The 19,604-nt window shown below is 39.5% G+C and overlaps 2 protein-coding genes across 2 annotated transcripts in view; one reads left to right on the top strand and one right to left on the bottom strand.

Annotated features, from left to right (window-relative positions):
- UBAC2 (UBA domain containing 2) overlaps positions 1-19,604 on the top strand; it is a 164,811-nt gene that overhangs the window by 24,518 nt on the left and 120,689 nt on the right. Inside the window, exons 2-4 of the mRNA XM_068526835.1 lie at positions 3,580-3,707; positions 5,835-5,954; positions 6,932-7,041. Coding sequence (XP_068382936.1) covers positions 3,580-3,707; positions 5,835-5,954; positions 6,932-7,041 — 358 coding nt within the window. The remainder of the gene's footprint in view (positions 1-3,579; positions 3,708-5,834; positions 5,955-6,931; positions 7,042-19,604) is intronic.
- On the bottom strand, positions 10,617-11,612 carry GPR18 (G protein-coupled receptor 18). The gene has a single exon (XM_068526992.1). It carries the CDS (start codon positions 11,610-11,612, stop codon positions 10,617-10,619), a length of 996 nt encoding a protein of 331 aa, XP_068383093.1.

The raw sequence follows: 19,604 nt of genomic DNA on the forward strand, positions 1-19,604 counted from the left end.
CAATGGATGCTTGGGTTGCTTTCACCAGTATTTATTGAACATCTCTTATATATCAGTCACCTTTCATTAGATAAACACTTGTTGACTGCCTTTATGGACCTGATCCCGTTATAGGCATGAGGGATACTGCAGCAGTGAACATACACAGACAAAATTGTTGCCTTCAAGAGGCTTATATTCTAGTGGGGACTGAGGATGGGGAGATGGAAAATACACAGAGAAATGTATTTCTTGATTCCAAATTGCATTTTTTCACATTTTAGTGTTTCTGATATTGGGTTGTACTTTACAGCTGATGCCATCTTAGAATTATTTGACAGTGTTTCTTTTATAGTAACACCTAAAATAATGGTATATCTTACAGTCAGTTTGAATCATAGATTTGGTGAATCACTATTAATAAGTCAGTTGTTGATAAGTGCTGTGAAAAAATAAACCAGAACAAAGGGGATAGAGAATTACATGGGGTATCCACAGATAAGGTGACATTTGAGCAGAGCACGTGTTCAGTACCGGTGATACTTTTTTCATAGCAGGACTTCCTCCCTGCAGGACATAGTGTGTTGGTTCACATTCTGTTCTCACTCTGGACTGGTAACAGCTTGTGGGCTAGTTACTTTGAGCAGCATTGGTATAAAGGGTAGAGCCCTAGGGGGTGGGGGGTGGAGATGGGGGTTAGGGAACAGTTTGCAAGGTGGGCCCAGATCTTGTAGGCATGGTAAGGGCGAGGGTGACAGAATTTTCCACCTTAGGAACTGGCAACAGTTCTGCTGGCTCGCAACAAAAACTTTGGGTCATCTTTGATTTCTCCATTTGCCCATACGTTATACCCAGTTAGCCAGCAAATCCTGCCTGCTGTACCTTCCAAACATACCCCAGTTCTGAGCACTCTCACTACCCCCACCCAAACCACCCTGGTCCAGGCCATCATCATCTTTTGTCTGGATTATTATGATAGCCTCCTAACTGGTCTCCTTTCTTCTATGCTTGCCTTCCTGTAATCTCTTCTCAATTTAGCAACCAAAGCGATCCTTTGAAAACATGTCTGATCATGTTATTCCTCTCCTTAACGTCCCCAAGAGCATCCTGTCACTCTCAGAGGAAAGGTTAAGTCCTTATGGCCTATAGGGTTCTACACTGTTTGCTCCTTGACTTCTTTGACCTTATATCCTGCTTCTCTGCTTTTCGCTTCTTCTGCTGTTAGCTGCCTTGGCAGCCTTACTGTTTCTTGATCGTATTGAGTGTGTTCCTGTCTCACAGCACTTGGACTTGCTCTTTTCCCTGCCGAGAATACCGCTCCCCAGATATCTGCAAGGCCCACATCCTCAGGTGTCTGCTCAAATTTCACCTTGTCGGAGGGCCTTCTAATCACGCTATGAAAAAGAGCACACTTCTTTCCCCACTAGCACTATGTTTTCCCCTAAACCAGGATAGGCTAGTTATGCTGCAGTAGCAAACGGCTATAAAATGTCAGGGACCTGAAATGACAAGGTTTGTTTCTTACTGCTGGCGTTCCTCCATTGTAAGTTGCCTGGCAGGGCCTGTTCCGTATTGTCTTGAACTCTGGCGTCCGGCTCATAGCATAGCCACCATCTTGAGCATTGGCCGAGGGAAAGGCCGTTCACTGGCTCTCCAATATTTGCCTGGAAGTGACATCTATTATGTTGACTTGGACAAAGCAAGTCACATTGCCATATGCCACTTCAGTTAGGGGCAGGTGTGGGTGGGTAGCAATCCTATCTTTTATCTGGAAAGAGAGCAGGAAATCCATGGTGGGTAACACAGCCTCGCTCTTTACCCCGCTTAATTTCTCTATAGGATTTATTTGTATCTGACATGATATTTACCTTGCTTTGTGTATTTTCTTTTCTCTGCTGTCTAGACTGTAGGTACCACAAAGGGAGGGACTTTGTCCATCATTTGCTGCTGTACCGCAGGACCTAGGATAATGCATGGTCTGCAGTAGTAGGTGCTTATTAATTGTAGAGATATGAGTGAGAATACCAAAGCAAACCATTCATTTATTCATATGGTGACTTGTAAGCCATTGGGAGTGTGGAGCAGGAAGGTTTGAGGAGAGAGCACACTTACTAGAGAAGAGCAGTAGCATTGCTGGTCAGTGGAGAGTGTCAGTTTGAGATTTGAGACCATGAACCTACAGTGGAATCTTGCAGGCAGCAAGGAAGAGGCAGGAATGAATAAATGATGGGACCCATTTCACAAGGATCGGTGAAGTCCAAGTTGAAGGAGGAAACCTTCAAGGTGCACCTCTGTCACCTCTGCTCCGTCTTCAGTCCTGTCGGAATAATAAGGGAGGAGCTTGCCTTTAACCAAGGAGGCCCATTCTCCTGGGGTGGTGATTGCGGTGGTTGGAGCAGTTTTCCCTATATTCATTCTTTATTTACTTCTCATAACACTCTTGAGGTAGCGTCTCTTATCTTCATTTTACAGTGAGGAAAACAGGCTGAAATTGCTCGCGTTAGGATTTAGGTTGGTCAGGCTCACAACCACGGTGCTTTGCGGTACGTTTGGGGTACTAGGTGGTGGGGACTCCGTTTTCTGGGGGGCGGGGAGCTCCGTTAGCTCTTAGATTCCCTGGAGCCTTGATTGCATCTTGGTCGTGGAGACAGTATGCAGCCACTTTACCGATGGTTCCAGTTTAGCTGTTTGTAAGACCTTACCAGAGAGGAAGTAGTTGGGCTATTTTTATGTACGCAAACAAGTGCAGTAACCGCACTACCAACCGTAACTGGTAGATTCACTCCCCATTGAAGTGCACCTCACACAATCTGAGAATGTCTCTGTCTGAAAATGTCCGTGATGCTTTCCTGTGGTCTTGCCTGTTGATGATCTGGACATTTCATGCCCTCAAGGAGCTGTGCTAGGCTTTATGGCCAACATAGAGAAGAGAAGGCAGGTGGCCTCCCTCGGGCATCTTTAATGTAGTCGGGAAGGCAAAACAGGTTCCAGACCCTGACTCCTCAGCTAGTACCTGGAAATGGGGATGCAGGTTGGGGGAAGAGCCCCTCAGGCTAAAATGGGAGAGACTGATGTAAGTGGAAACTGAGCTGTTGTTTGAAGGCTGCGTGAGATTTAGACAAGGCTCCAGGGTGCCCGTGGTGGAAAATCTCAGCAGACCACTGCAGGCAGCAGTGTTAGCGCTTTTAACCGCTTCTTAAATTTCTTAAAGTAAATGTTTATGTATGTGAATCCCAGTCATGCTCAGGAGCTAACTGGTCAGTTTCATAGAAAACGTACTCCTCTGTCTATTTCTCTATACTTTGGTGACTGTCTTCTAAAAGATATTCCGTGGAAGTAAACCTGGTTTGGTCTCGTATGAGAGCCAGATGACAGGGAAGCCCCCGTCAGCCGATTTCACTTGCTTTCCAGTGCCCTTTGATCACTTACCTCTGCAGGAAGATGTTTTGAAAATATATGTTAATAAGAATTAAAGTCCAGAGTGTGTGCACTTTGTCTTCAGTCTAATTCAAAAGAAGTGAATTCTCTTGCTTTTCACTCGTGTGGTTTTTAAAATCTTAGGGACAGTCATTCTGAAAGCAGTTTTGTTTTTCCCTCCAGACAAAGCACCTGTGTCCAAGGGTCTTTTACTGGTCCCCAGTGCCCTGTCCCTCCTGCTGGCCCTCCTCCTTCCACACTGTCAGAGGTTCTTTGTGTACGACCTCCAGGCAGTCAAGGACGACTTCCAGGTGAGCTCCGCTCCACTGGCCTCCGGGAGGGGAGAAGGCAGGCCTTCTTCTTTGATTTGCCTTCCTTCCTGCCATTCTTAGTCTCTCAAAGCCTCTAAATTTGTCAGAAATATTATTTATTATTAATATTCCACTAACAAGTAACTTCTCTAGTTGTATTTATTGATAATTTCAGCAAAGCAGATTATAATGAAGCAGTTGCACTATTTCCTTTTACACATCTCTTTTCAGCTTCAGTTTTTACTCATGGAAATGCAATTTTTAATTTCAAGAGAATTAAACAATGTTAAATCTGTTTTTTGTATGATTAGTATGCATACTTAACATTTTCAAAAACTTGCCTCAGTTTGAATATCTGTTAGAGGAGCTAAGCTCTCTCAGCTCTAATAGATTGGGAGTCTGTGAATTACTTTTATAGTGGTGGTTAAACCAAGTAGGAAAATTCTCTTGGGTTTTTGCTGCTGGGAAGAGCAGAAGTCTATGGCTTTCAAGATTTATGGGTTGATCGCATGAAAAATGCTGGTGCTGGGTCTTGTCTGTGAAGTGGAGTGCAAAAGGGGTATCCCGGTACCATTTCCAACTTGGCAGGGATTTCCCCACACCAGCAATAAGCAATTCTCAGACACCAACTTGGTGAACAGTTGAACTCAGTTCTGACGCCATCTTCCCAGAGAGCATCAGATTCCACAAGGTTAGGGCTCAGTCCCACAGGACTGCCCACTGCACTCGCACTTCAGATGCCAGTCACCAGCCCGGGTGGTTACCTGTACTTCTGACCGAATGGCTGTAAATCAGAGTTCCCACGACCCCCTCCCTGGGCTCATTTAATTTGCTAGAACAGTTCACAGAACTCAGAGAAACATTTAATGTACTGGATTACCAGTTTATTATTAAAGGATATAGATGAACATCCAGATGGAAGAGATGCATGGGGCAAGGTAAGGGGAAAGGGTGTGGAGCCCCACTCTCCTCAGATCTTCGCATGCTCATCACCCAGGAAGCTCTCAGAACCCTGTCCTTTAGGGTTTTTGTGGAGATTCATTACAGAGGCAGGACTGATTAACACTGGCCATTGGCAGTTGATCCACCCTCCAGCCCCTTTCCCTCCCCGGAGGTCAGGGTGTGGGACTGAAAGTTCAGACCTTCTAATCACAAGGTTGGTTCCCCTGGAAGCCCGCCCCCATTCTTAGGTGCTTCCAAAAGTCACCTCATTAACATGACAAAAGACACCGTTATAGCTTTCTTCACTTTGGAAATTCCAATGGGCAAAGACCAAAATATATTTCTTATTATAAATCACAATATCAGAGAGTGTTAGTGCAAATTATGGTTATAACCTGCCACCTTTTTTTGCTAAATACTTGATTAGCCATTTTAAGCATGATAATCCATTCTTGAGCACTGACACCTTTTCTTCATAGGGATGTCATTAACGCCATTGCTTAGGTGGGCTTTGCCAAGTTCCTGTGATTCAGTTATTTATCCATACTACTGCTTTCTGTTGGAATATAGTAGAGCTTCAGTATGCTTTCAGTTGCTGTAATACAATGATTCTTAATCCTGTCTGCACAGTAGAATCACCTACATAAACTGTTTTCTTTTTTTGATGCCAAGACCTCACCCTAGACCAACTGAGTCAGGGAGCCTAGTGGTGGGGCCCGGGCATTGGTGTACTTTTTTAGAAAGATCCCCAAGGGATTCTAGCATATGGCCAGCCCTGAGAACCACTGCTGTAAGGGAATGTCAGGGCCCTGTGGCCCTGAGTTGGTACCTTTCTGTTGGGGGGTTAATTTGGTTCATCTGGCTAAGTTGGCGACAGTCCCCTTCTCCTGCACCCCTTTGTGGGCATCTGTGCTCTAGAGGTGGGACCTGCCTGGATGGAGGACAATCACCCTCTGTCTAGGGGTGCAAATAGCCACGCTCTCCTGCTAGAACCTCTTAAGGAGCCCTCAGTGTGCATTTCTAAGAGCTGCTACAGAGATATGGAGAGTTTCAGTTCTACCTTGGGGAATCTGAGCTTAGAGTATTAAAAATAAGCAGTATAAAGTAAACGTAATAAATTTGCTAAGGAAGAGACCTGAACAAATCTTACTCTTATTTGTTATTCTTTTTTAAATCCCCATCTAGATTTGGAGGTTGATTTGTGGAAGAATAATTTGCCTTGATTTGAAAGATACTTTCTGCAGTAGTCTGCTTATTTATAATTTTAGAATATTTGAAAGAAGATATGGAAGCAGAAAATTTGCGGTAAGTTTTTATGTATTTTCCCTTTGCTACTTAGGTTATAGAAAAAAATGTTTCTGTTGTCTTGTTTTTAAATAGTTTTATTTTGTTAAGCTTGGTGTTTCATTAGCAATTATCTTTTTATTACATGATCCTCTGTCTGATTTGGAACATGGACATTAACCAAAGAAAAAATTTAAATTTAAGCCATTAGCATAATAAAATAATAATGATGATAATAGATAATAATATCAGTGTGAGTGGGCAATAACCCTTTTTTTTTTTTTTGGCTGCACTGAGTCTTTGTTGCTGCGCGCGGACTTTCTCTAGTTGAGGCGAGTGGGAGCCACTCTTCATCGCGGTGCGCGGGCCTCTCATTGTGTTGGCCTCTCTTGCTGCGGAGCACGGGCTCCAGTCACGCAGGCTTCAGTACTTGTGGCTCACGGGCTCCAGACGCGCAGGCTCAGCAGTTGTGGCGCACGGGCTCCAGAGCGCAGGCTCAGCAGTTGTGGCTTGCGGGCTCCAGAGCTCAGGCTCAGTAGTTGTGGCTCACGGGCTCCAGACGCGCAGGCTCAGTAGTTGTGGCTCATGGGCCCAGCTGCTCCGCGCATGTGGTATCCTCCCGGGCCAGGGCTCGAACCCGTGTCCCCTGCATTGGCAGGCAGATTCCCAACTACTGCGCCACCAGGGAAGCCCAGCAATAACCATTTTAATAAGGATTTTTATTTTAATAAAATTCTAATCACTTATTTTGCTTAATGGTTTGTGTATTAGTTGTAAAAATAAGTCATGCTATAAATATCTTTTCTTCAACATACTTAGAAATTATGGAAGTTAATACATTTGACCAATATGGTTTTACTCCCTCACTTTGAAAAGTCTGCTCAAACAAAAACAAACTTTAAAAAATATATATATACCTGAGCTGGTTCTAATTAAATAAATGTTAGTCTATTTTTAGAAGACTCCTCTCTATAATGTTCTTCCTGTTTTATTTTTAGTCCTTTCTGCTGGGTTCCTGGGTTTTGTCAGCGGTGGGTGACTTCATCCTCGTTGAAGCTGTGCGGTATTCCTTTGGTATCACTGCAGCCAGGAATTTGCCTTCTGGATTGTAAGTAGCTCTCAAATATTTTAAATCTGACTTAAAGTATTATTATCCATGACAGTCAGTAAGAGAATATTTTAAACTTTTAGATATAGTAAAATTGATTTTATATGTAAAAATTCCAGTGTATACTTAACATTTTCATTATGTTCTTGAAACAGAATCTGTTCTACACTCACTCTTTTTTTCAGCTTTCAAATCTCATATTTTAGAGAATTTTTAATGAATTTTCTGTTCTGGTCCTGAAGATAGAATTGTGTTTTCATAGTAAAATTTTGTCTTTGTAACTTTGTTAACTAATTAAACATAAAAATACAAAATTTAATTAATTAGATTAGGAAACAAAATTTATTTGTCTGAAGTTAAGCTTCTGAAGAATGATGCTTTTTTTAAATGATATTGTTTATATATTTCCACCAAAGGTAAAAGAAAATCAGTATATAGGTTATAACTTTGTAGCCAATCTGCAGTGGGCAACCTAACTCATAGAGTGTCTGTGCTTTCATATTGTGTTGGTCTTCTTTAAAAACAAAACGAGAAAACATGTATTAGTTTATGAAATAATTGGCATTTAGGAGCAGAGTTGTTAGCACATATAAATGCCTTTAAAGCATCTCTGAATTAAGTTTCTGAGACTGTTTTTAAGAGATGAGATACTATAAAATAAAGGTAACATATATTTAAAATTTGTGTGTACTAACTTCAGCCTTATTTTAATTTTCAGTATATATTTTTGAGAACTGTTAGGGTATTGCAAGTACCTTGATTTAGATTCACTTTGGATCTCTATTTTTAAAATACGGTTAGTGATCTTATAGCTCTCACACTTACATTGTTAATATTTATGGTAATAGCTGCCCTTCATGGGATTTACTGAATTATTGGCATGAGTATTGATGTTTAGTTGTCTTAATAATGTATGATTCTGAATAATATTTTAATGGAGACACATAAAGTTCTGTGTCATAATTATGCAGTTTTTGAGTTTTACAGGTTGTAATTGCAGTTAGACTAAGAAGTTTAAGTTGACTATTCTGCTATTGTGGTAAATAGTGTAGTCATTAGGAAGGATTCCATGTTGATTCAGAAAAGAAGCAGCATTACTAAATCATTAATTTTCCCCAAACATTTCTCATTGAGGCCAATTCTTTTTGGTTCTTTATAAGGCCTACTGAGTTGTAGAAGGGTTATGTGTATTGTGTATGTCTGTGTTAGGATAAATTTAGTGGATGGGTAGTAACATACCTTTTAATTCTTATTTACATCGTCCCCTTGTGTGATGACTTTTTTTTTTTCTATTGCACATAAGAGTTGAATGACAGTTATTTCTTTGAATGAATGACACTTCTTTATGGAATTGTGACTGGTACATATAAGGAAGATTGATTCAATTTTGAAGTTGGTGACAATGTTTTTACTAATTCTTAAGGCCAGAAGGCTTTTACCTATTTAAATCTTAGCTAGTAGCAAGAATTGCAAATTTGAGTAAATTCGAAAGTTATAGGATCCCCTTTGAAAGACAGTGTGAATGTTAATTCAGACATCACCTGAATGAGAATATATTTCTCTTTCCTTTTAAATTATGAAACATTATAGTATGGCTTTTTTGAATCTTGACGCATTCTCAAACATAGACTTCTTGGAACGTAAATCTTTACTTCAATAAACTTTGCATTTTGTAAATATATCTTTTATTTGATGGTAGCAAAGCTTCAGAAACTCAGGAGAGGAAACCTTTTTTAGTCAATGTGTTTTATAATTTGCAGTGTTTTCCACATAATGTCGTTACCTTTTTCTTTCTCATCAATGCCAAGTTTACCTGCACTTCCTACAATTCTTCACTTCCTATTTAATTCTCTCTCTCTCTTTTTTAACCTCACCACTATTAAAACTTCTCTTATAAAGGTCACCAGTAACCAACTAATTTCTAAAGCCAATGGCTTATTTTCACTTGTCTTATCTGACCTTTCAGCAGCACATTAGATGCTTTTGACATCCCATTATTTCATGAAATAACCTGCTCGCCTGAATCCTAGCACACAACTCTCTCCTGGTCCTCTTTGACCTTCTTTACTCTTTGCAGCTCCTTTCTCAGGCTTACTCCAGGTGCTTTCTCTGTGCTATCCCATCCACCCCCATGGCTTCAACTACAGTTAGCATCTGTTGTTTGTTTCCCAGCTCTCTATTTCCAGTCCATATTGCTTTCTTGATCTTTCTTCAGTCATATTTCCTAGTGACTTCTAAGACTCAAAGAAAATTCATCATGTTCAGAATCTCTTACCTCCTCTGATCACCTCTCTTTTTGCACTCTTATCTCCTCCTCCTTCTGTACTCCTTATTTTAATTAATGGCATTTTCATATACTCAGTCATCCAAGCTGGAAATCTTTCCCTCTTCTCATCAGTGGAGTAGGGCACCGACTCTTATTCATTCGAAGTCCTATATAAGTCAGCTCTTCATCGCATCTCCTTGACTCCTTCTGTCATTATCCCAGTCTTAACCAATGTTTTCTTGCCTAGATTTTTGCAGTAATTCTCCAACTAGTCTTCCTATCAATTCCAAAGTATTTCATGCAATGTTTTCAGAAGTTATCTTTCTAAAATACAAGTTTGACCATGCTAATCTTCCTTTTAAAAACCTCTAAATCCTTATTTTCTTCAGAATAAAAATCAAACTTCTTCAAGGTGGCATCAGGGCAGTCTAGAATAGTACAGATGGCTTAGGCTTTGCCATCACATAGACCAGATTTACCTGAGATTCCAGCTCTGCCGTGTATTATTTGTGTGTCATCTTGAGCAAGTTACTTCTCTCAACTTCCCTCATCCGTAAATTGGGGCTCATACTCTGTAATTCGCAGGGCAGTGGAGGAAGCTAAGTAAGGCCACCACTAGTCTCAAGTAGAGTCTGGTGCATACTCGGCTCTCAGTAAGTGTTTATTGAATGACTGTAGTCTGTTTCCAAAGGAAAATGAATTTAGAGTAGGTGGGGGCTGATGGCAATGGCCTTTACAGCACCCGCAGGTGCTTTTGCTTCTGCAAATTTTGCTCTGCAGCAGTAACAGTGATGAGTTGAACATAGTTGTTTGTGTAGGAATCATGGAAGTTTGGTGTTTAGAATACAAAGTACTGGATTTAGACCACCAATTCTGAGTATAAATTAGACCAAAGGGAGCTGCATCTAGCTGGAAAATAATTCAGTCAAATTATTTCAAACAATAGCTCCATTATTTTGCCTGCTGACCTGATTGACATCATGACTCACTTGCACATAGAATTAAATCCAAAAAGTCAACTATGTATTTAGATAAGGCTTGAATATGAAACACGAATTGGATGCTTTTCTCCCAGTAATTCATGAAAATGTTTTATACAGGTTTTAAAGATAAAAATGATGAATTTATTAAAATACTTCAGTATATTTAATTATGCTGCCACAGTAATAAGATCTCACAAAGGAGGAAGAGTTCTTAAAGTTTATTATTTTTTTCGGGAGAGAAGGGACTTGATGATATCATACAGAATATCCACTGACCCTAAGTTAGTAAAGTGAATTTAAAGAGATCGAAGACAAACAATGACCGTTCATAACATTTCACTGTTTATGTTGCTTAGGGACCGTAAGCTACCTGAGCGGAAGCTCTTTCTGCGCACACTCCGAAGATAATTGCGGTATAACATGACACTAATGACTCGAGCCTGAAATTGTTTTGAAACAATGTAGTAGAGAATCACATCCAGACAGGTGCTGAGGTTCATGAGGAAGGTGGTGAAGGCTCCCCAGGGGTTGTAGCTGTTCTCGTCCCCTCCCAGCATCAGGAAAGCAAAGCAGATGTGGAAAGGCATGAAGCAGACGAGCACCTGCACCATGAGCGTGATAATGATCCGTATAGACTTCTCCTTGACTTTTGGCTTCAGCTTAGATGTCTTACCGTGAAGGAGACTATGAATAATGACCAAGTAGCACCCAATCATGATGAACAGAGGAATCAAGAAAAAGAAAATCAGTCGAGTGAAGTTCAGCGCATTAATAGCTTTTAAGTAGATGATGTCAGAAATCTTGAGGCAGGTGGCAGGGGTGGAGGCTTTATCTGGGTCTTCATAGAGCAGTAGGAGTGGGATGGTGGTTGTCAGGGTCATTATCCAGACTCCCACACATGCTAGCACGGCCTTGCATGTGTTTTTAAGTTCCTTGGCGTATTTCGGCTGTACAATGGCCATGTATCTGTCGGCACTAATGAAAGCAAGAAGCCATAGAGCAATACTTGGATAAAACACTGTGAGAGCCCCAAGAATCTGGCAGAAGTACTCTCCAAACGGCCATTCACCTTTTGCGTAATAAAACATTCGAAAGGGTAAGCTCATTATAAATATCAAGTCCAGTAGTGCCACATTCATCATATAGATGGTCACAGTGGTTCTCTTCTTGGTGGTACAACTGAAAACCCATAAGGCGGTGACATTAACAAATAAGCCAGTTATGAAGATGCAGCTGTAGAAGACAAGAGCTGCTATTTTGTATTCATCTGGATATGGGTCGATAGAAGGGCCAGGTTGAGCTTGATTGTGAGGGGTGGTCATCTTATAGCTTGTTGGTGGGCATGACACTTAGAAACTGTAAAATAGTTAAGAATAGGAGGAATAAAACTCTTTGTTGAAAAAATAAATGCTTAACATTCTCACACTCGACTTGGCATATCAGTGGATTTTAATTTTGACAGTATTTTATGTCATAGAGTCAATATATGTGTCTTAGTATTTATTAAGAAATACACTCCCTAGGTATTATTACTAATATGTACTAACATATTAGTGTATTAAGATGGTCTGGTGTGTCATAATGCACTGGCAAATGTATTCATTTTCTCTCTGTAGTATGAAATTGGGTCGCAGTTGTGCCTATGATAGGTATCCTTTGTTGGGACTAATTGGGGAAAGGCCATTCTGAATTTTGAATCTTAGAAAGTATTGATAGTTTGCCACTTTTTATCATCTTCATTCTGTTTAAATATTTGGTAACCCAGATTAGTAATGTCCAAATAATGAATTTTTACTCATTAAATATAATTTTAATATATAAATTATGTATTAGAAAACTAATAAAGAAACCATATAACTGGTGCTTACTGAATATTCACAGTAATTCTCATTTGAGAGCAGGAACTTTTCCTTTTTACTGCTAAATCCCCACTGCCTGGTGAGTACATAGTAGATACTCAGTAAGTAATATTTGCTGAATTGATGGATAAGTGAAGGAAGGAAACTTTGGCAGGGTAACCCACAGCAGGCACTCTCTAGTTTGTCAATGAAGTCTTGCTTAATTGGCCATTAAACCATTTTTTTTTTTTTTGAGTGGCAAACACTTCTTCATAGCATTATGTTCTCTCTAGATTATCATAGGTCTAGAAACAGCAGTGTCTTGTGCCATGGTATACAGATCAAGAACTTTACTCTCTCTGGTTTTTTTTTGGCCACACCTTGCGGCATGAGGGATCTTAGTTCCCCAACCAGGGATCGAACCCGTACCCCATGCACTGGGAGCGCAGAGTCTTAACCCCTGGACTGCCAGGGAAGTCCCATAAGAACTTGGCTCTTAAAACAATAGATGGGCTAGTTTTTAATTCACAGTTGGGAGTGCCTAATGCTGAGTCTTCCAGATGGTGTTTAACAGTGCCCCAGAAGCTGATTACACTGCTGCAGTGGTGCACGGAGAGCAACACCTTGAGAATAAGATATTGCTAGTATAGTAGCTTTCACGCCCTCACTCTACCGAGATCCAGAAGCATAAGTATTATTTGTCAAATTTAACTTTAAAAAAGGAATCTCAAAGACAAATAGTTATTAGTAAGAAGTCACTCAGTAACTTTATGTGTTTGCAGAAACTAATTTCCACCCCCCGCCCAAATGCCCATTTCTACTGGAAAGGAGTTTAGCTGTGACCCCCTCAGTGGGAAACTTCTATCACCCACGATATAACATCAACAACAGTGATTTTAAAAATAGACTCGCTACACAGAGATGGAACCTTGTGGCATCCTCCTTGAAATATGGAGGTGTAAGAAAAGTTTCCCTCAAAAATGTCACTTTGCAGAATGGTCTCTCTCTCATTCAGCCCTGAGTCTCTCTTTAGTGAAAATTGGGGGAGGTTAGCCATCTGGTAGTGGCATCATGGGCTGTAACTTAAAATTAATTTGAGCAGTTGCTGAGGACAAACACAAGGTATGAATTTGTTTTCTTCTCCCTCCTTTCTTCCCTTCCTACCTTCCGGACTGTAGCGAGTTTGCCAAATATTTAGGTTAAATATGATTTTGGAGTAGAATTCTATATATTTAAAAGCCTGTATTTATTAAAATTTCCAAATATTGTGTTGACTAGAATATTAATTTCTATAAAATGAGAAAAATACTACATAGAAAAATTAACTCTCTAGTATTATCATACAAAGGAAAATAATCTTAGAGACTTGACTCATTTTTAACTTTCCATGAAGTTTTCAATAGTAAAAATTGTAATGTAAATGACATTTTGTATCCTTTTTTCTTTTGTATCAGAACTCCCTCCACCCATCCTTATTCCCGAATTTTGTCACAGAAATTCCTTACTTACAAACCATTTTTGAGTAAATCTTTTTCCCCTCATTGGGTTCAAGCTGACTTTATGTCACCAACAGTTGTGTTCATTTGCTTAAGGTTAACTAAAATATGTGTGATGCATGTGTTTTAAAGGCATTACCATACAGGTTGTACTCTGTACACACAGATAAATTTTTGGATAAATATTGAAAAGTGATTGGCTTTTAAGTCAGCATTTTAAAAGCTTTAGATTCCATGATTAGCTATAGTCTTTTCTTAAAAGCCTTTAAGTACATTCTGTGAAACAATGTAATTGAAACCAGGTGACAAAGACTCCTAAAGATATTTATGATTTATTGTATCAACATTTTCTTTAAGTTGAAAAAAATTACATTTACTATTAATGTAAAACAGTATTGAAAATAAATGAAACAACATGTTAATAATGTAGGAAGATGACAGTATATCCCATTTGAGGGTCCTTCACCAACATAGTTTCAGTAATATATTATTCAAATAAAACAAGGATTTTGAGATTTAGTAAATAAGTACAGCATTATTTCTGATAATCTGTGATGAAGTTAATTAAATGCTACTTACCTCCTGTCCATCAAAAGGCTGTATTTGAGAGGAACATTTCTCGGTATACCCAGTTCTGTAAAAGAGATTTCTTTGAGTTGCTTGTGCTAAAATAGCTCTTTCTAGAAGTGGTATATTTAAGAAATGCTGTATTTCTTTTGTTTTAGGTTCTTCCGTTGCTTTAAAAAGTTGTTTCAAATATAATACTCGGTGTAGGAGTTGGTACTTGTTCAGCTGTAATTGCTGCTTTGTCTCTTTCAGGAAGTACTCTCTGAAATAAGGCTTTTTCAACTTATGACTTTGCCCTGGATGTGGTTTTTCTCTTTCACAAATGATTTGTTTATGAAGTCATGCTTAGCATAAGCTCCTCATGAAATGATGGCATATATTTAAGAGAATCATACAGAAGGGAGAAAATGTCTTCAGTTTGTTTACTTTGGTGCTTAAAGTCTGCATCATCTGTTGAAAGAGAATGAGATTTGATGTTGACTGAATGGAATTCATAGTATAACTTAGTTTCTAAGCTGTGTGACTTTGTCTAGTTACTTAAGCACTCTGAGCCTTTGTTCCTGCTTAGTTTCTATAGTGCTAAAATAGAGATAATACCCATCTGGTAGGATTGTGAGGACTCTAAACCAGAGAAGTCCAAGAGCTAACCTGGCACCTAGTAGGTAACTTCCAAACAGTGTTAACCCTTTACTACAAAGTTCCTAAAATCATTGAATATCCACTTTTTACTGCTAAACCATTTCTAAATGGTAGAAATTTTGGGACCCTCAGTTATTTGCTTCTGCTTTGCATATACCTTTACCTACTTTGGTTTGCTTTATTTGTTGAGTCCCCAGTGCTTCATACCCCTTTTCTGTCACATGGAAGTCTAGAAGTAATTCCTTTTGCAAAAACATCCCTACAAATTGTTAAGAACTTTGGAAGTCTTTAGTGGAATAATTTACATATTAGGAGTATTTTAACCTAAGAAGGGAAGTGAGACCAATGAAAAGGGAAGTGAGCAACCCCAGTCATTGCCTGCCTGCCTAGTTACATTAAAGTTTTTACTTTCTCTTTTCTTTTAAAAAAATCATAATTTCATTTGCTTGTACTAAAATTTTAATTATCTTTGTACTTGGTTATGCGTGATTTATCAGCCTTTAAAAGGTCCATGAACTTAACTGGTTTTTTAATTTAAGACAGTTTGAGGGCACATGCTCCTTTTTTTTTTTTTCTTTAGACAAAACCGTAGTAAATCTGTGACTTATAAATTGTTTAAATCCTTTCCTTTGGTGATTAAAGTACTTTTGATTATGTTAATGCCAGAGTAATGGGTTTTAGAAGCACAAGCAACAACCACAGCAACTATTTCTTGTGTAAATGAGGATTCAAGGCCCAGAGAGGGCCAGTGACTTGCTGCAGAACTCAGACAACCAGGCCCAGTCTCTTCTGTGCCAAGTTCAGTGCCCTCCCCTTTCTGCCCTAGCTGCTGTAAAGACTTCTCGTTGTGAGGTGATTACACTGATTTATTCACTAGACATGATTTGCTCATTGCTAAATTACAGTAATCAGTTTTTTATACATGGAGTTATGTTTCATATGCAGGATAGGAGTTTGATATTTCACTTGGAGATAGGAACCTCTTATATGCAGATCCAATCTTTTCATTGCCTTAATTTCATATAGCCTGTGACAGGTCTTCTAAAATTCAGTATTGATTAGTGTTCTCTGTGCTGCTGAAGTCAACAGGTACAGGGAAGGCATATATCTCATTAAGACAAATCCCCTTGTACACAGGGAGATTCTTTTTTCTGACTTGCTAGTCTCTCAGAGAGAGGTACCCAGGGGCACAGCTTGAAGGTGGGTCCCACCTTTCTCTCCGTCTTAGCCTTACGGGATTTCCTACTCCTGGCCTTTCACAAGCTGTTCCACCAACAGCTGTGACATTCCTTCCCACCGCACTCCCATCTCTTGGCTTGGCCGGCTGCTATTTATCTTAAAAGTTTTAGCTTAGATGCTGCCTTTCCCAGGAAGTTTTCTCTGACCCCTGAAGCTGGTTGGTTATTCGCCCCTGTAAGGTTCCTTAGCACTGGATTCTTACCCCCCTAGTGGCGTGTGTTTGTATTATTATTGGGAATTTATTTGCCTTTTATCCTTCACTACATTGAGGTCCTTAAGGGTTTGCACATGTTGTATATGTATGTATTTAACAGGCAGTTAGTAAATACTGGTTGAATGTGTGACTGAAAAAGTAGGTGAAGAAATGGAGGGTCGAATTATTGAGCCCAGTGTCAGCATCAGGGACACTTTGACTTGCTAATGTGAGGGGAACCTGCCAGTCACAAGGCAGACTGGAGGCAAGACCCACTCTCCTTCTCTCCATGACCCTGCAGCACTTAGCATTGTTCTCTGTGTTCCTGGCTCGTCACACAATAATTTTATGTTGGAAAAGAATTACAGTTAAAAAAAAAAATTCCCCCAAACCATTTGGCAGCAAGTAAGTAAACAATGGATCAAGAATTAAACTCTTATAGTGTCTGGTTTGCTTCTTTAATACTTGAACCTAATGAAATTTTTATTCAAATAGAGGCGCTTATCTCATTCGGGGACCATTCATGCGGCTTTAATTTCCTCACTTATTTTGGGATATGAGTGAAAGAAATTTTTCACCTTGCAAAAGAGGGATTTCACAGAGTTTCCTTCACTTTATGAAATCATCTGTTTTAGCTCCATTTTTGAATTCTGGTTTAGATGCTAAAAGCCCTAAATGAATTTTTATTTTAATACTCGAGCCCAGTTTCAGAGTGAATATAATCTAGTTATAATTAGTTATAATTTAGTTAAGCCAATTTTATAATTATCAGAAAGGATGTAGTTAATAGACTTACACAGTAAATCCCCATTATAAAAACATGCTCTTTGGGACTTCCCAGTGGTTAAGAATCCACCTTCCAATGCGGGGGACGCAGGTTCAGTCCCTGGTCGCGGAACTAAGTAAGGTCCCACATACCGCGGGGCAACTAAGCCCGTGCGCTCTAGAGCCCGCTCACCACAACTAGAGAGCCTGTGCGCCACAACTAAGACCCGACACAGCCAAATAAATAAATATTAAAAAAAAAAAAAGAAAACATGATGTTATATCAGAGATTTGTCTATGCCACAGATAAAATTGTATTTCTCGTTCTTAACACATTTCTCTGTACCTCAGCAAGTGTGAGTGAGGCTTATCCTAGTTCCTCAGACCAATATTGTGATGAGGGGCCCACTGTAGTTACTGTTTATCTTTCCCAGCTCAGGTGGCCATCAGCACACACAGCCAGAGCAGCTGGTAGACAGCCAGTCCCCAGAAAGGAGAGGTGGTGAGGGACATGGGGGGAGCCCTGAACTAGGGTGAAAATCTTATCATTTGACCCTAACGGTCTCCCACTTTGATCTTACGGAATCTTTGTGCCATACCCCTTTCTTTTTCAAGCTTGCATCTAAACTCACTGCTCTTTTTTTTTTTTTGAGGGGCAGATATATTGAATAGTGGTTTCTGGATAAAGAAGACTGAGATACTATTTGTCTAAATCTATTTTATTTTAAATCCAGCAACTTACAGCTGTAGTCTTATAGCCAAATTAGTATGGACCTCCTTTCCACTTGATTTCCTAAATTGTATTAATAAATTTAACATTTCCCAAATTCCTTTTCCTCGGCAATTTTTGTTCAGTTTCACAATTTTACAGACGTACAGACAATCAGATGATTACTTACCTCACAGCAAACAAGTTGAACCCAGATAACCAAAATGATAGATAATTCTAGTCAAAATAGATCTAAATTGGCAAAGTAGAGTTCCCTAAATATATTAAAGATTCTTTCACTTAGAGGATCTTAGGAGAAGGCATCAACATGACAGTGAAATCATTCCTGGACCCACTGAAATCCCAGGCCAAGAGTTTGCAGGGTAACGTCTCACTAACTGCGTGGAGAGCCATTCAGTGGTCCTCGGGCACAGCCAATTAATTGGAACTCTCTGGTTATTGTGATGTACATGGCCACCTCCTACAGATTCTGGTCTCACAGTTAAAGGAGAGATGTAGAGGGAGATGAGTTTCTAGGGGAAAATATCTAGTAATATGGTGAAGTAGCAGCGTAGAAGAAAAAGGTATTATGGAGAGTCAGGATTGGTAAAGAAATGAGAGGTGTGTTATTGAGTTACTTAAATCCAAACTTGTATACTAGTGTGTGTGATGGAGGATTTTAGTATCAGGCATCTGTATACTAAAAAGTAATTACATGTCTATAGGTTGAAGTTTATTGGTTTAAAAAGAGTTACTTAGGATTTTTTATTATCTCTGCCATTACTCTTATCTGTATTCAGAGGTGAACAATCATTGAGCAGAGGTCTAAGTGCTTTACATGCTTCACTGAATTTAATCATTATGCCAACAGCAAAGTATGTTGAGGACACAATAGTTGTATGGATGGTGTAATCCAGGGATATTTATTCAAGATTCTCAGATTGTGAGATTGTGTTGTACTCTTTCTGTATTATGGTATTGTGTGTATTATGGTATTTGTTTTAGTAAATTTTGTTGAAGTTGGTCCTACTTAATAGAGAATAATCAGAAGAGTAATTTGATCTGTAGCAAAAAAATCTTCTGAGGGAATAGACCATCCTTTCCTTTCCCTCTGTCTCACTAATGAGTTGATATTCCCAAGGAAAGATTTTGTAACTGGATTCTGTCAGCCTGTAAATTTAATTTTGGAAGGGAGATCTCTGCCATTCAGTGAGCCAAAGACTTTTAAGCACTCAAAAATGGGTGTATCCGAAAGGTTGGTAAACATGTATAAGTATGCTGGACCTCATAAGTAATCAGGGAAACGAAATTTAAAACCATAATAAGGATGTTACTACCCACTCACCAAAATGGCTACAGTGAAAAAGACTGACAACAAGAAGTGCTGGCTGAGTAGTATTCCATTATATATACTCAGCCAACACTGGAATATTACTCGTCCATAAAAAGAAACGAAATTGAGTTATTTGTAGTGAGGTGGATGGACCTAGAGTCTGTCATACAGAGTGAAGTAAGTCAGAAAGAGAAAAACAAATACCGTATGCTAATGCATATATATGGAATCTAAAAAAAAATGGTACTGATGAATGTAGTGGCAGGACAGGAATAAAGACATAGACATAGAGAATGGACTTGAGGACATGGAGGGGAAGGGGGAAGCTGGGGCAAAGTGAGAGTAACATTGACATATGTACACTACCGAATGTAAAATAGCTAATGGGATGCAGCAGTATACCACAGGGAGATCAGCTCGGTGCTTTGCGATGACCTAGAGGGGTCGGGTAGGGAGGGTGGGAGGGAGACGCAAGAGGGAGGAGATATGGGGACAGATGCATACATATAGCTGATTCACTTTGTTGTGCAGCAGA

Source organism: Eschrichtius robustus, chromosome 18, assembly GCF_028021215.1.
Source record: "Eschrichtius robustus isolate mEscRob2 chromosome 18, mEscRob2.pri, whole genome shotgun sequence".
NCBI lineage: Eukaryota > Metazoa > Chordata > Mammalia > Artiodactyla > Eschrichtiidae > Eschrichtius > Eschrichtius robustus.